At 39.0% G+C, this 16,078-nt stretch overlaps 1 protein-coding gene across 7 annotated transcripts in view; it reads right to left on the bottom strand.

The window, feature by feature from the left end:
• Positions 1–16,078, bottom strand: part of LOC116918312 (ADAMTS-like protein 1) — a 32,374-nt gene that overhangs the window by 13,881 nt on the left and 2,415 nt on the right. For 6 of the 7 annotated variants that reach the window (XM_045167658.1, XM_045167645.1, XM_045167655.1 and 3 more), the window contains exons 2-10: positions 15,099–15,507; positions 6,015–6,080; positions 5,013–5,177; positions 4,823–4,888; positions 4,539–4,706; positions 2,670–2,835; positions 2,132–2,264; positions 1,216–1,312; positions 1,016–1,120 (exon numbers count right to left, since the gene is read on the bottom strand). In XM_045167658.1, coding sequence (XP_045023593.1) covers positions 1,016–1,120; positions 1,216–1,312; positions 2,132–2,264; positions 2,670–2,835; positions 4,539–4,706; positions 4,823–4,888; positions 5,013–5,177; positions 6,015–6,080; positions 15,099–15,137 — 1,005 coding nt within the window. In that variant the 5' untranslated portion in view covers positions 15,138–15,507. Of the gene's footprint in view, positions 1–1,015; positions 1,121–1,215; positions 1,313–2,131; positions 2,265–2,669; positions 2,836–4,538; positions 4,707–4,822; positions 4,889–5,012; positions 5,178–6,014; positions 6,081–13,061; positions 13,273–15,098; positions 15,508–16,078 lie in introns of those variants that run through there. The other variant, XM_045167650.1, reaches the window with a different exon arrangement.

Genomic DNA, 16,078 nt, shown 5'->3' with positions numbered 1-16,078 from the left:
TAACTCCCCAGAGGGAAGCGGGTTGAGGGCGAAGTTGATTGCGGGAGCGTCAAAGAGTTTAACGTTGGACCCACCGGCCAAAAAAAAAAAAAACGAATTGGGATTGGACGACTAAAGTAGCGCATCCATCCGCATTGAAATGTGGCAATGTCGCAACATCAAAAAAAATGTACCAACTTTCTTTTTTTTCTATTTTTTTTTTTGTAAATTGCGGACGGAGGGGGTGGGGTACTCTCACAGCCAATAGAACTTGAATGTCTAAACGCATCGTTGGGAATCGGATCTTTAGATATTAGGGGGAAAAAAGAGAATTTCAGATCAAACGGAAATAGGATCCTCACTTTTTTTTCCGTTTCTTATTGTTCCCCCCTCCTTTTTCACTCTGCTGATGTTATTCAAATGATGTGTGGTGGTGTGTTGCAGTTGGGCTATTATATATATAATAGAAACGTACTAACGCGCGCGAGTTCAACTCGCTTTTCAATGGTGTAAAATGGGACTTCCCCTTTTTTCTTCTAGCACATCACAAAAAATGTGTTCCATGACAACGGAGTGCGGCTTTATTTGCAGTTAGTGCAACGTCACGCGACATCAAAGGGGGGGACCTTTAACCCACGTTGTAGAAGCAGACGCTCCCCGCAATTTCTCCGTGCGCACACAATTCACAAATTAAGTTTTTTTTTAAAAAGGGGGGCGGGTAATTTAAAAATGAAAAAAAAAAAAAGGCCCAGCAAAGAATATTTAAATTTGTCGTTTCATCAGAGGGCGACAAAGACGTTGAACGATGTCCGACTGTCAAAAGACGCCCCACCCGCCCCTTTCATCAGTTAATCACAACGCGGGGATTTTGTAGGGCACGCGAATCAATGCGACGAACTAATTGACCAGAGTTGCCACGTCTCCATTTTGTGTGTGTGTTAAAAATTGAAACCACGTGACAAAAAGAAAAAAAAAAACAGAGGAAAGGACGTCATCTTTTTTAATGACATCCAATCGAGAAAATCTGAAATTTTACCTGAGACCAAGGACCTTGGAACCAACTGGGACAGTCGTGAGTATTGCAAGGTTCGTGCGTGCGAGCCTTGTGACCAATGAGAGCCGAGCAAATGACGTCGTCCACCTTCGAAATCAAACATCAAAAATCAAAATCAAAAATTGTGTTGCATTTTTCAATTTCATTCGGTGAAATTGCGTAGGTTTGGATTGGGTTTCTACCTTGCTGTTATTGCGTCCCTGTTGGCAATAGACGCGACGCTCCTTGATGCCGCCTCCGCACGTCAAGGAACACGCGTCCCACGGTCCAACGATCCACCTATTTTCATTTGATTCATTTCTTTTTAAATATTTCATTCGTTCAAAACATCAAAAATCTCCTTCTCTTCTTGAAAAACATGTGGCATTTCAGGCTCATTACCTTCAGCATCCCACTATGAATATTTTAAGAGCAAACAAGGCCGCCCCAGAGCTTTCGCATCAAATGCATTTAGCAAACGAAAGAGATCGTCGATGAATCGAAATGGCGCCACGTAATAATTCACATCACAACTTTGTTTTTGTTTTTGTTTTAAGTTGGCGTAGAAACTTGCAGCGTGAAGCTGATGACGTCACAATCAAATCAATCATTTCTCGTGTCTTCTGTTGTTTTTAACGAGCTCTTGTTCTATTTTTACCAATCATATCGCGTAACGATATCATCACATCTTCTCGATGCTTCCAAAAAACATAATAAAAACACACACGGCCAATTTAAAAGCATGTTGCCCCTCCCCCCGTCCTCTTATCCCGCTCGTTTTCGCAACGAAAAATAAATAAATAACGATGCCGACGAGATGAAACGTTCTACATCCGCATGTATACATTTTTTTTTAAGAAGACGTCGTATAAACCACTCATGTTCTAACAAGATTTTTGTTTTTCTTTCTTGTTTGTTTGTTTTTTGATAGATCCGAGTACAAATCTGCTCATTACTTTCTCGTGATTCTCCAATTTGAATTGAAAAAAAGAAAAAAAAAAGGGGAGGGAGAAGCTTTTCACCTTATTATAGTATGAGCCAATCACGAAAAAGAGGGGCAAAATCAATTGAATTTGAAATGAAAAAATAAAAATAAAAATTAAATAAATCAAGACTTACTTTGGAGGACAAGGATCCGTGTGGCACTGGACGATCTTCGGCTCCGGTCGATTCGATTGGTCGCACAACGTCTGATCGGAAACTTCTAAACCGGTAACGGCATCCCTGCAAATGATTTCGACTTCCTGTTCACCTGAAAAATTCCCCAACCCCCACAAAATGTTTCTTTTTTATTTCTTTTTTTTATTATTATTTTTCAGGAATCGATAGTGCAGAACGTGATACCCCAGCCCCTTTCCACCTCTTTCATCATCGCAGACTCTCGTTGACGAAGAGTTTCTTTTCTTTTCTTTCCTAACCCCCCCCCCTTTACTCTTCTGCGTGACACTTATTATATTCTATTACTCTTCTCGTTGTAGCCGACGAGCAAGTCTTGCTGATTAACGTCAACAAGATAGGGGGGGGGGCAACTCCTCGTGATTTTCTTTTCTCGTTATCTTCTTCTTCGTCGGGGATGTTGTTTCACGTTTACTTTCTTTTTTTTTATACGTCCATTAAAGAAGGAAAGAAAAGGAAAGGGAAGTGTATTATTATTTACCTCCGTCGCAGGACGCAGTGCAGGTGGAGAGACGGTGGCCGAATTCCCATCGGTAGCCGACGACGAGGTCGTCGCTGCTGTCGGCGCAAGTCGATCCATCGCCGCCGCACACTCCGCAAGCGTCCACTTTCCAATCAGAGTTCAATTGCAGATCGCAACCCACCGGCTGTTTTTTTTGTTTCATTATTCATGTGGGGGAAAAAAAAAATGCGAAGAAAAAATGATGAAATTTCAAATCAATTTCGGTTGCACAATGGGAACGAGTAAACACGAATTTTTTTCAAATGACCTTCCCCTTCCATCAAACTGTGTACTACACAATGTTGATCGATATTTATCGAAAGATATCCTAGAGGGTGGGGGGGGGGATTCATTTGATGGAAGAAGAAAAAAATAAAAGCGAAAACGCGAGCCAAAAAAACATAAAATAAATTTTAAACGTTGATGATGACGCGTGCCAAATCGTTTTTTTTTTTTTCCTGGGAGCGAAGAGAAGAAGAGGATCTTTAGGATCGATGTGTTCATGTCAATGAACTCTCCCCCCCCCCTTCTCTTCCTGCAAATGGCAATTGATTTAGAAGCTTAAAAAAAGAAAAAGAAAAGAAAATGTGCGGACGTGTTTTTATCCCGTGAGTGAAGGAAAAGGGAGACGTGCAGAAGAGAGAATCAAAATAAAAGGGATCATCTTTTATTCCAATTTGGCAGAGAGCGAAGAGGGAGAGCTGTCATCAGGATCCCGAAGAGTTACATAGTAAACTACAATCCAAATCTCATATATAGACGACGTCCTTCTCTTCCATCAAACTCGTGTCGACGACTAAAAACCCCGAAAACGAGTCCCCCCCGTTTTTATTCTTTAAATCTAATTTTCTCGACTGGAACACAAATACATAAACAAAACAAAAAAAAGGCTATTGTTCCAGTAATAGGGTGGACACACTACTATACTACAACCAATATCGGATAGTGCCAAGAAAGCGGACACACACACACACGTATAGAATAAAAACAAAAACAAGTATAAATGTATATCTATAAAGAAATGGAACATCTAGCAAGTCTATATAAAAATGGATAAAGCCTACCCTTTATTCTTATGTCTGTGTCTCTTGCCCTACGACTACTGTACACACACACACAGAGAGAGAACATTTGATATTTATTATGCGTCGCTATCCCAGTGAGTGGGGGGGTTTATTCCGGGCAACGTTCCAGCAAAACGCACCGAGTCATCGCGAAGAAAGCGATGTGTAATATTAAGATCTCGAAAGAGAGAAGAGAGAGAGAGAGAGGGAGGAAACAAAAGAGGTACGAAAAAAAAAAAAAAAAAGGAAATGTTTTTTTAGTTGTTGCTGCTACAAAAGACATGACGACAAAAAATCACCACTCGACCCCCCCCCCCTCCCCCTCCCCATCCTTTTATTTTATGATTATTCTTTTCTACGAGAACTAACTTTCGTTTTCTATTCTGTCTCTCTGTGTGTGTCTTCCAACTCCCCCCATCCATATCGGGCATCCAAATATTGATTCATCCATCTATAGACACACAAACTGGAAGGGGGGGGGGGGCTTGATGGAGGGAAGCTCTTGTTAATATTTGCCCATTCTTTTTATTATTGTTCCTCTTTTTTTTTTTTTTTCATTTTCTGGATCTCTTTCCGCCTTCAAGATTTTCGTGTGTGTGTGTGTGTGTTATGCCGGCAAAAGATAAATAGATATCTCTTTATCTTCCTCTTGTTGTGTCGTCTGAGACAAATTGATTTTCTTTTTTGTTTTGTTTTTCATCGAAAAAGAAAAAACAAAAAAATCATAATAATAATAAAATAATAATAAGAGAACGAGTTGTTGAGTAAGAAAAAGAGGACTAACCTGACAGATTCCATCAATGCACATGTCCAAACTGCCCGGATTGCAACGCGTTCCGTCGTGGACGCGGGCCGCGTGCTGGACGACCAACGACGTGTTGACAGCCCGACACGAAAGCGAACACGTCGGCGTGCTTTTATCCACGGTCGGCACCCAATTGTATAATTTCCCCTTTTTTTTTTGTTAAAAAAAAAAAAAAATTTTAATTAAGAAAAGAATAAATTAAAATAACGTAATAAAATGCACATAAATCGTTTCAAATCAAATTGGGTCAATCCAGCCCGTACCTGGTATGGAATGCTGTTGTAATTCTGGCATTGCTGCAACCGGAAATCGACCATTTCCGGACATGGCTTGAAATGAAATGAAAAAAATAAAATAAAATAAAATATTTATAGTATGTTAATGAGGTCACCATATAAAAAGAGGGGGGGGGGTGGTAATTTTAAAAAATAAAATAAAATAAAATTTCAATACCTGCATGTTGCAAATCTGATAGCGGATGCTACGTCCGTTGATTCCGCATCCGCGCACAGTGTCCATACAGCGACGCGTCTGGTAGGTGGCACCACCGTCGCACGTCCTCGAACACGGAGCCCATTGCGACCATGTGGACCATTGCGGCTCTAGCGGATCTCTCGTCTTTTCAAACCCAAACACAAAAAGAGAAAGGACAACGTCAAGGACATTATCAAACAAATCACCATGACCGATTGGCAACTTTTATCCAGCAGACAAACTATAAAAATCCATCAACATCGGACAAACAAAACAAAACAAATGGCAATTTTCGTTTTTTTGTTTTCATTCTTCATCGTCCGCGTTGTTGTGGAGGTGTGTGCAATCATCATCATCGATACACACACACACACACACAGCCCGTATTCCTCAGAGGCAGCGGGATACAGCCACACACGCACGAATCGATGCCCTTGACAAGTTGATTGATGCATTTGGCGAGACGATCAGAATAATTGCGACAAGCCCCCCCCCCCCAATCATCTTTCGCTGGCCAAATACGCCACAATGGACATTACCCAACTAATTTTTCTTTTTTTTTTCACGCGAGAACAGAACAAAACAAAAGGGGGTGTGTCTACAAGACGGATAAGTATCTCGTGTCAACAAAAACAAAAACAAAACAAAAAAGGGAAGGGGGGGTGAGAGATTTCAGGATGAATCGACTATTGGCAAAATGATTAATGACTAGTGAAATAATAATAATAAAAATGTTCTTATTTTTTTTTTCGATTTTTGTTTACGTCTGGCCGAGTGGATTTTTGTTGTTGTGAACGTGAAAACCTTCCGAGTTTATATCGCCCCTGTTTGGCTTCTACATGCTAAAGGGGAGAAGGTGGGATCTGTTTCATCTACTGCCAACTCGATCGATTATCGATCGTGAAAAAAAAAAAGAAAACTGTTTTGAGCTTCTCTGCAGATAACACGAAAATATCCAAACGTTTGTCTATTTTTTTTTACCTCGTTTCCGCCAAAATCGTCCAGCGTTGCCGCTTCGATGTGATGGTCCATCATCATCAACGAAACCTGGTGCCAAAAACAAGAAAATAATAAGGTCAAATTAGAAATAAACAAGCCTTTCACGCACACTTGATTGCATCAATTAGCGTTGACCGGTTAGTCGTAGGTGAGTCTTACACAACTATTCAAATTCGGCTCATCATTGTTGGGCTGATTACGCGCTACGGGGGAGGGAGCAGCAATCGGCGTGTAATGGATTGCATCGTCGCCATGACAACCAAGCCACCAAAGCACCCCCCCAAAAAAAATGGGGAAGGGGAAAGTCAGCATTGCGATCAATCAAGCAAAACAAAAACAAAAACAAATGGGTGTGCATACGTAGTTTCGTTATTCGCATTGTCGCGTGTGAATTTGATGAACTGGCAGAGCGCGCGAAATTTCAAATTTCGAAATTTTGGGTCTTGGCGTCATTCAAATATGCGCACACATCACCCCAAAGATAACGTAACAAATCGATACACGTTTAAAAAAATAAAAATAAAAAATTGTTCCAACACCGTTAGCAGAGTTGCCACACCTTTTGAAATCCCATTTTTTTTTTTCTTTTTATGTTTACGAATCCATCAAAGTGTCCCCAATAAAATAAGGAAATCCGAGTCGGGGTTAGAAGAAAAGAAGAAAGAAAAAAAGAGCGGCAGGCGGAGACAATTCAAAAAGAACGGCAACACGAGCCGTTACGTTATTTTTTTTTTTCCCCTCCCCCTCCACAAACGTGGACCCCCTTTAAAGGACAAGTAGGCAATGTATCACCTAACCCCACCGCCCAGTTCTCCCTTTATATATATATTTTTTTTCGTGTTGTTAAACTGATGGTCATCGGACACGCACTTCTTCTCCTTTTACCTAACCCGCAAGTCCACACACACAAAGTTGCCAGTCCTTTTTTTTCTTTTTTTTCCCTTTCTTTCTTGATACACTACGCAGCCATTTTCCTCCTCTTACACTTAATCAATAACGCACCAGTTTTTCTTTTTTTTTTTTCTTTTAAATTCTTACACAATCTATAACAAATGACCGGAGCACACAACACCATCGTTTGACATTTTTTTTTTCTTCTTCTTCTTCTTACACATCCCCCCCCCCTCTCTATTTTTTTGTTGTTAACAATCAACTCATCTCATCTCATTTTTTTTTTTTGCTGAAGAAGGGGCTCACTTTTCCAGCTGTTACACACCCCACCCAAACAATCGTGATCCCCCCTTCCTCTTGGTATGTGGTTGGGAACAGTTTTTTTTTCAAGGGGGGGAGGGGGGTTGTTATCTTATTTCTTGGGTTATCAAGAGAGAAATGCACTTAGAAGCGGCTGTCACTCGGCTCTGTACACGATTTATCACGCTGTGCGCATCGACTGCAACATCGTCCCGCACGCAAAGCGACGCCAAAGAAAAAAACAAAACAAAAAAAAGGGGGGGTGGGAGAGGGGTTGAATAAAAAGAAATGACTTTCGCCAAATAGAAGAAAGAAATTTCATCATCTCGAGCGAATTGAATCGGCCAATATAAAAAAAAAATCTCATTTTTATTCGTGCAGCTTTGATTTCGCGGGTTAATTGTTTTGCTCCCTTCCCTTCCTCTTTCTCTGTGTGTGTGTGTGTGTTGAACTAACCAATTTCGGTAGGGTAATAGCACAGCCATAAAAATAAAACCCTGACAAATTGAATTAACTTTAAAAAAAAATACACACGAGGTTTATTACTGTTATTAACTCTTTTTTCTTCTCAACTTCCCTTTAAAAAAAAACACACTTCATTAAAGCAAATGGACCGAGGTCATAAAAAGAAAAAAAAATCAAGTTTCTTCCGGCCACACACACACACACACACACACAGGTATGCACCACCCACTAGAGTTGGGAAATTTCCCTTTTTCCTTTTTTTTTTTGACTTAATTGGATAGTCTTTTATTGTGTACCTGTGCACTGCTAAACTATCGATTTGTTAAAAATGGGCGAAACTAAACTAGCCATTTTTTTTTCTTTCTTTGCTTCTATTGAAAGAAGAAGATTAAAAAAAAATAGTTTCTTTCTAAATCATTTTAGGGGTTAAATTTTAAAAAAAATTAAGTGCGTGGCAAATTTTTTTTTCAAACATTTTCTCCTTTCTGTGTGGTGGTGGTCGTTTTCTTTATTTTCCCCTTTTCCTCGCCGAAGAATGTTCCCTTTTTTCAAATCTTTTGATTCTTCATTTTTCGCAAAGCTGCTCAAGAAAAAAAGGAGGGGGTCTACATAAAAAAAAAAAAATAATTTGGCCAGCCAAAAAAAAATATGGGGGGAGCTGGCCAGCAAAAGAAAGTCATTTGTCAATGTCTGTTTTTTTCTCTTCGCTTTCGCAAGCGGTTCTTCTTTCTATTTCGTTATCCGCAACACAAGGGGGTGCGGATGTCCAAAAGGAAAATACCAAAGACACACACACACAACACAGATAAGCTTCTCTCTCTCTTTCTCAATCTCTTTTTTCTTATTTTCTAAGTGTCTATGAGAAAGAAGAGAATTTTCTAGTGGGGGGGGGGGGGCAAAAGGAGGAGTTTGTCCATCCTCTTTGCTCTTTGACTAGGTACTCTACATTTATTTTCCTTCGTTCAAGAGGCTCAGCCCTTTCGAAACATTGAAGACGATGTACACGCACTAGGCGAATTGGGGGGGAGAAGGGACGTGATTTCTCGTGAGATTCAAGTGCGTTCCGTTCCGAACGATTTTTTTGATTTAAAGATAATAACTGACCGATCAAATTTTGGTTTTAAATATAAAAGAGCCCCCATCATTCGATCGTTTCCGAGAGTGGGCGCATTATTTATGGGGAGCACATTAAATGGGCGTGTCTCTATTTATACGAAATTGCAGTTGAAAGGAAATAATAATAATTCAAACATGAAAAACGTTGAATATTTGCGTGGCATATTTAAAAGAATTTTCACCGCAGGTGATGGAGAACAGGAATTAAGTTATTTGACACACACACACACACACACACGCGCGCGCTCGTGTTTGTTTCGGTTAAAGTAAAACAGGTCAAAAGAAACACTACGAGGAAAAGTGTTTTCAAGATTCTTGTCTGCCCTCCCTCCATTTCTTCCTTCAGCTTTGACCACAATCGAAATTCTTTTTTATTGTCATAAAAAAATAAAAGAGAGTCACGATCGCCATGATATTGGCGATTGTCAATCGAAAGATAACAAGAAATTCAACGATTGCGTGTGGCATTCAAAATCGGCGCGAAAATCAAATTCAAAACCTTTTTTGCATTTCTTTTTTTAAAATGTTTTAAAATCAAATATAAATTCTTCCTTCACAGCTTTCGAAATGACATTCCTCTGAATGTCCCGGCCAGTTATCCAACTTGCCATGTTTGGAACACTGAACATGTCGATCAGCGTTTTCAAAAGAAAAAAGAACAAAAAATCGAATCAAATTTTTCAACAAAATGTTCTCTCATTTTTTCTCACAAAAGAAAAGAAAAAAAAAACTGGTTCTTATTTATTATTATGCTGCCTAGTAAAAAAAAAAAAAAAGGAATAAAAATAAATGTCTGTAATGTTGAACTTGTCCGGATAACTTTACAACCCCTTCACTCATTCCTCCCCACCCAGAAAAAAGATCTTTGACGGACACCTATCCCCATTGTTATCGGCATAACAATTTTTCTTCGTTCGTTTTTTTTTTTCTTTCTTTCTTTCCTTACTCCCCCCCGAATCTCTCTCTCTTTTTCCCTATACACTCGCGTTTCAAAAGAAACACAATGGAAGGATGTTGTTATTGTTAAAAAGAGTCCACCGACGGGGGTGTAAAGAAACAAAAAAATTCAAAGACATGCAAATGACAGTCTGGCCGAACGCACACTTACAAAATCCAAACTTCTAAAAAGAAAAAGAAAAAAAAAATTCAAAATCAAATGCTAATCATCACGAAGCAACGAACATTTTTTTTTTTTTACTATAAATGACCACCATCGTTTGCATTTTATTTTAATTTCTATAAGAGAGAAAAGAAGATTCAATCTGACTAGGGTAGTACCAACTTGTTATTCAATAAATAGATGCCGATGCAGCGGCACATAATCAAAACCTCATCCGAAAATATATCAAAGTCTGTGTAGTCAGCGCTAATAGAAAGAACCTACCCCCCCACCAACTGGCTCACAAACGGCCAACAAGAAACTCACGGATCGATGAGGATTTTTGGATGACTGGGCGGAAGCCGGAAACCGGATGCTGACATTCCACCATTTCTAACCCTCCCCTATCGACAGAGAAGACCATTTTCTTTTTCTTCTTCTTCTTCTATCGAACGTCCCCTCCCCTTCTTTTTTTCTTCTTTTTGATGATTGCCAACTTTTGCTTGTCTTGTACAAGTCCCCCCCCCCTCCGTCTCTTTAGCCGGCCAAGAAAATTGGGAACACACGAAATGTAAGAAGAAAAAAAAAATTACAGCACAGCTAAATGATGATGCCAATGAATAAATCATTCAGACGCCAAACCCGATTCTTTCTCTCTTGCCCGCCCTAATTTTTCTTTCCCGAATGCAGCTGATGGATCGAGGGGATTTCAAACCCAAAAAAAGAAAAAGATACACAACAACGTGGCAAGACCCTGGGCGTTCATGCAGACGTTAAAAAAGAAAAGGTTATTTTCCGTATCATCTAGTCGAATGTGACATTGTCAATTGTATTACAACGGCCGACTATTGGACGGACAGTTGGAATCACGAAACATGACAGCAGTCAAAGAAATAAAAATAGAAATGAGTTTCTTTTGTTTTGTTTTTCTCAGACAGCCGGACTACTATTTTCGCGAGAAATAGAGCCCATGTCCGAAGGGGCTCGCAAACCAAGTGCCGACACCCCGAGAAAACCTTTAAGTGAATCACAAATATAAAAAAAAGCCCCTCCCTTCGACCCAGAGGGATCACACTAAGTTGGCCTTTTCCTGCCCTACAAACAAACAAACAAGAAAAAATGTAACATTACAAAGAACTTGTGTACAGCCTCGTGTCTCTTAATCCCGGCCATGTTTTGTGTGTGTGTCGAGGGTGCAAGGAAACAAGTTCAAGTAGAATACAAGTACCGCAGAACATGGCATCAAGCGAATGCGCTGTGTGTGCAACACACATAGAAAAAGGGAGGGTGTCTTCAGTGCTGCAACATTTTCCTACTCTTCTTTTGTAATCAATATATATTCTTTTTCTTCTTTTAACAGTCTCATCTCGAGTGCAGTACTTAATTCGACAACGTGACACGATAACAGGATTTCTTTCTCGCTTTCGCAACGCACCCAAAACTTCTGACTGTCAGATTAAGTAGATAGAACTCACCCACCCCAGCCGCATTCGTTTCAAACAAATTCTATCGCTAGCTCCCCTTTTCTTGTTTCAAAAATCAAATTCGTCTGTTGAGAAAAAAATAAATGTGAAATCTGTAACGTCAGATTGAAAAACAATGGGAGTTTTGAAAGAAAAAAACCGGCAGGTGTTGACAGGTCGACGTATTTCGGAAGGGGGAATTCTCGTTACTTTTGAAAACAGGTATATCTTTAAAAAAAAAACTGAATGGACGCGTCACACTAACGTTTCGACTCGCGTTCCAGTAGAAAACGTAGCCATGAAAGAGAAGAGGGGGGAGGATCAGAAAGGATCTTTTGTATCTACCACAGCGCCAAAACGAATGATACGACAGCACATACAGCAAATACAACTCGATCTCTTGTAACATGGGGGGGCAATTTGCCCAATAGGAAGTTTGAATCAAAAATGTTTGTATGGACACGGATCATCATCAAAAGCAAACCGAACTGTTTCTACGGTGCCAATGGGCTTCGGCCATTTTGTTTTAATGCTCACGCACGTCTTTGCTTAAAATTTTTTTTATTTCAAAAGGAAAAGAAAAATCGATTGAAAATACGAGGAAATAAAGGAAGTTCGATGATTTTTAAGTTGTTGTAAGCGACAAGAAAATGTTGGTTCATTAACAACACACGTTTCAGCGCTTTCTGTGGGGGGGATAAAAAAACATTTGTTTGGATGGGACGAATGTTAAACAAGGAACACAAGATGTCCTTCAATTAAAATAACAAAAAAAAAGGGGTTTGCCTACATCAATTCTTTTCAATTCCATATGCGTCGTCGAGAAGGAAGAAGAAAAAAGAAAAATGATTATACATTTTTCTTTGAATCATCCGGTGAGTCATTTCCCCCCACCGTTTTCCTTTCTGCGCAAGCAAAAGCTCGCGCGCCCAGTTAAACAGTTGCCCAGGCACCTTATTGTCCATAGAGTTCCTTTCAGTACATCCACACACGCCCATGAAAACGATGGCCCGGCCCGTCAGAAACGGGCGTGGGCCATAGTAGAAAAAAAGGCTTCTCAACACTACGTACCGTGTCCGTGCATACCGACTCATACCTAATGACATCTTTTCCTTTTTTTTCTTGGAAAAAGTTTTCTCTCGTTCTCTTCGCTCTTGTAAAGACACACTTACAGCGTGTGTGTGTGTGTGTGCAGTTTTCTCTCGCACTCACGAATTAATCACCGAGCGTAAGTTTTTCCTTCTTTTCTTTTTCAAGAAAGAGAGAAAAACTTTATTATGAGGGGGGGACACATTATTCACGCTGACTTGAGTCACATGCCTCACAGTGGTCTTTATTGCACCATGCTGTTTCTATTTGGTGCAGGAATTTCAACGGTCACTTAATGTCCACACTTTTCGTCTAGCTGCTTGTGCCTGTTTTCTGTGGCAGTTGGCAATTTTCCTTCTCGCTCCTAGCTTGCCCTTGGGTGATGCATGGGCCTCAGAGTGTAATGACGACTGAAAGGAATCTCAACAATTATGGGAGGAAGTGTTGTCACGTAAAAGAAAACAGCCCTTCAAGCCAAATGTCCCTAGTTTCAATAGACAAACAAAGACCAAGGGACGTATTCGTACCATCAATCAACTATCAAACAAGAATTGTGAAGCAACACACGTCAACGTGATAATAATACATAACGTCAGCAGCACTTACTTTCCAAAAATAAAATGGCGTCACGTGCTTTTCTCACCGGCCTTTTTTTTTTTTTGTTCTTGCTTCATTTTCAAGGAGGCTTGAGGAGAAGCTCAGTTTCCCATTTTCGATGGTTAAACGTTAAAGGCGTAAAGTATAAACGAGACGTCATCTTCTAATCGTTTCGTGTGCACCACTGTTTACTCGCGCCACAAAATGTCCGTCCAAAAAACAATTGAGTCATTGTCTGCCAGCGTTGCAGATTTTGACCACGATATAAATCTCCCAAACTCGTTGATGCCGTCATTTTAATAATTGTATAATCATCAACCAAATTCCAAAATTCAAGCAGTAGTCAACACAATTTTAAATGGAATTTATTTTTTGTGGAGAGAAACGGAATAAATAAAAAACCTCAACATCCTTTTTTCTTAAACGTGAGTCAACGATATCCGGAACGATCGAAAGAATGTCATCACAACTTGTTTGTGGAGGATATTCGTAAAAATTGGAAATAAGAGTTGTATAGCTACAGTTTACTGCCTACCGAATATCTCGTTTCGTTTGGAGACAAGAAATCTGTTCGTTCGATCTAAATGAATTTAAGAGGGGGTCGTCGTCGACGGTGGTTCTACACACAGGTGGAAAGTCCTAACCTTTTGTTTCTGTTTCAAAGACCATTTTTATTGCATTCGAACCCTTTAAGTTTTTTTGTTCTTTTTCAACGAGAACAACAAGAGAAAAAAACAAACAAACAAAAAAAGGTTAATTCCCATAGTGTCTTCCACGTAATAGAACAACAACAGCAAGAAGCAGCCCAACATGGAAACTCCATTAAGCAAATCTTCGTTGTGATTTCCCGGTCTTTTCACATTTCCTTTTTCTGTTAGGTAAGACCAAAACGAAAAAAAAAAAAAAAAGGGGAAATACTTTCTTTTCAACATCAGCCAATACCAAAACTATTTTCTTAAACAGAAAACAATCTTTTAAATCTAGCCGGCAAAACATGTTATTCACTTTTGTGACTATTAGAGCGAAACATTAAATGAATAGGGAAAGAACAAAAAAAAACCAAACAAAAAAAAAACAGCGGCTTTTCAACACAGGGGGGAGGTATATATAAATTCCATTCTGTTTTCATTGGAGCCAGTTATTATAACCCTCAAAGTCTATTAGTGTTGTATAACAACCGACGACTTTGACGGGATTTTCGTGCGAACCGGGCGGCACAAAAAACAAAACAAAGGTGGCTCATAAATGCTTGTTGTAACGGAGGTTAAAGCGCAATAATCCCCTTGCAAAAAGAAAGAAAACTAATAAAAAATAAAAAAAAACATTTTTTTTGTGTACGTGTGTGTAATCATCGCGCTTTTATTGTGCGCTTATGAGCGTTCATTCCGGGTAAAAGCCTTTTCGCTTATGGTGGCGCTTTTTAAATTTAAAAATTCACATTTTTCTTTTTGTTTTCTAATTTTTTTATTAGTCACTAGTGTGTGTAAGTATTACGGTGTGTGTTGGCCGACACACTTGTGTGTCGACAAAGGAAAAACCAGCGGGAGATTGGCGGCGGCGGTTTAAAAAAACAAAACAAAAAATAACGTTCTTTCAATTATTATTTTCGAACTTGTTTAACATTTTTTATTATTATTTTTCAATTTCCATCAGCATCCTCCCCATTTCTTAATCTCATCGTAGCATTTTTTTTTGTCTTATTTCTGTTTGGTTTTTTTTTAAATAACTGAATTGGATTTTGTGTTTTTTTTCTCAATAGCCTCCAGCAGCAGCTTCTCATTTGCTGTTTAGTTTGATACGGTCGGTAAAAAGGAAAACAAGCGTCGGTAGATATTTACTTTTTGATAGATAGATAGATGACACGTAGTAGTACAACCAATCTATCCCGCCCTGTCATTCTTGTTTGTGTTTTCGTATAAAACGTTATCGAATACGTATAAAAACAATTCCGCCCATTTGATTTCGTATTTTGTTTTGTTTTTGTTTTTTTATTTCCCCGCAGTTTTCCCCATCAATTCTAGTTAATGAATTGAAAATGAAACTCACCAATAAGAAGACAATGAATTTGGCTGTTGATGTGTCCATGATGAAATTTCACACTTTGAGTTCTTTGAAATTCGTCGATCAACGCACTTTTAATTCAAACAGTTTCTTTTTTTATTTTTATTTTCTGTTAGTCTGTTGAAAAATTGTAGATTGATCTCGGTCGTGAATGGCCGTCGGGCGGTTAGCAGAAGTTTCAATGACAACCAAATATTTTATTTTATCTTTATTATTTTTTTTGAAAAAATAATAATAATAATAAAATGAAAAATTGGTGTTGGTTGTTTGTTCAAGTTTCCAGCTCGTCGGGTTGATGGAACTTCACGGCCATGGTTCGATAACCGCAGAAGGTGAAGTAATTAAGCCCGTTATTTATTTTTTGTTGTTGTGTGTGTTTCAATGAAAATACCGCCTGAAAAAAAAAATAAATAAACAAGAATTAAATTCAATTAATTTCTGTAGTGAAATAGCCAAGAAAAATCAGCAGTCGGTACGATTTCTGTATGACTTGATACACAAAAGGGGAAACGACACCCATAAAGAAAGAGGTTGAGTCTAATCCGCCGATGTTGGCATTTTATCTCTGAAAGCAAATCAAGAGAGTGTGGCCAAAATAATTCCATAGTATATTGTATACGTTCTTTTATTTTTATTCGATCGTTTCGACCGGCTCTTTACGAAGACCTCCTTCGTGACTAGAATTTCAAATGGCGCGGTGCGCGGCTGAAGAAGCGGCGGAGGTTTAAAAAATAAAATAAAAGATGCCACACCGTACAAGACTTGTGTTATAGATTTATGTATAATCGAATCATCCCTTACGATCGGCTACCAGCGGATAAAACACGTACCGCGTTTATAATATTCTTTTGTTCTTTTCTTTTTCATGTTACCCTCTTCCGCTGTATATGCAATACAATCATGTTAAACCTACACACACATACACATATACACACACACACAAAAGAGTTCATTTCCATTGAAGA

Source organism: Daphnia magna, linkage group LG1 (genome assembly GCF_020631705.1).
Source record: "Daphnia magna isolate NIES linkage group LG1, ASM2063170v1.1, whole genome shotgun sequence".
NCBI lineage: Eukaryota > Metazoa > Arthropoda > Branchiopoda > Diplostraca > Daphniidae > Daphnia > Daphnia magna.
The sequence above is the reverse complement of the archived record's forward strand: the minus strand, read 5'-3'. Positions and strand labels throughout refer to the sequence as shown.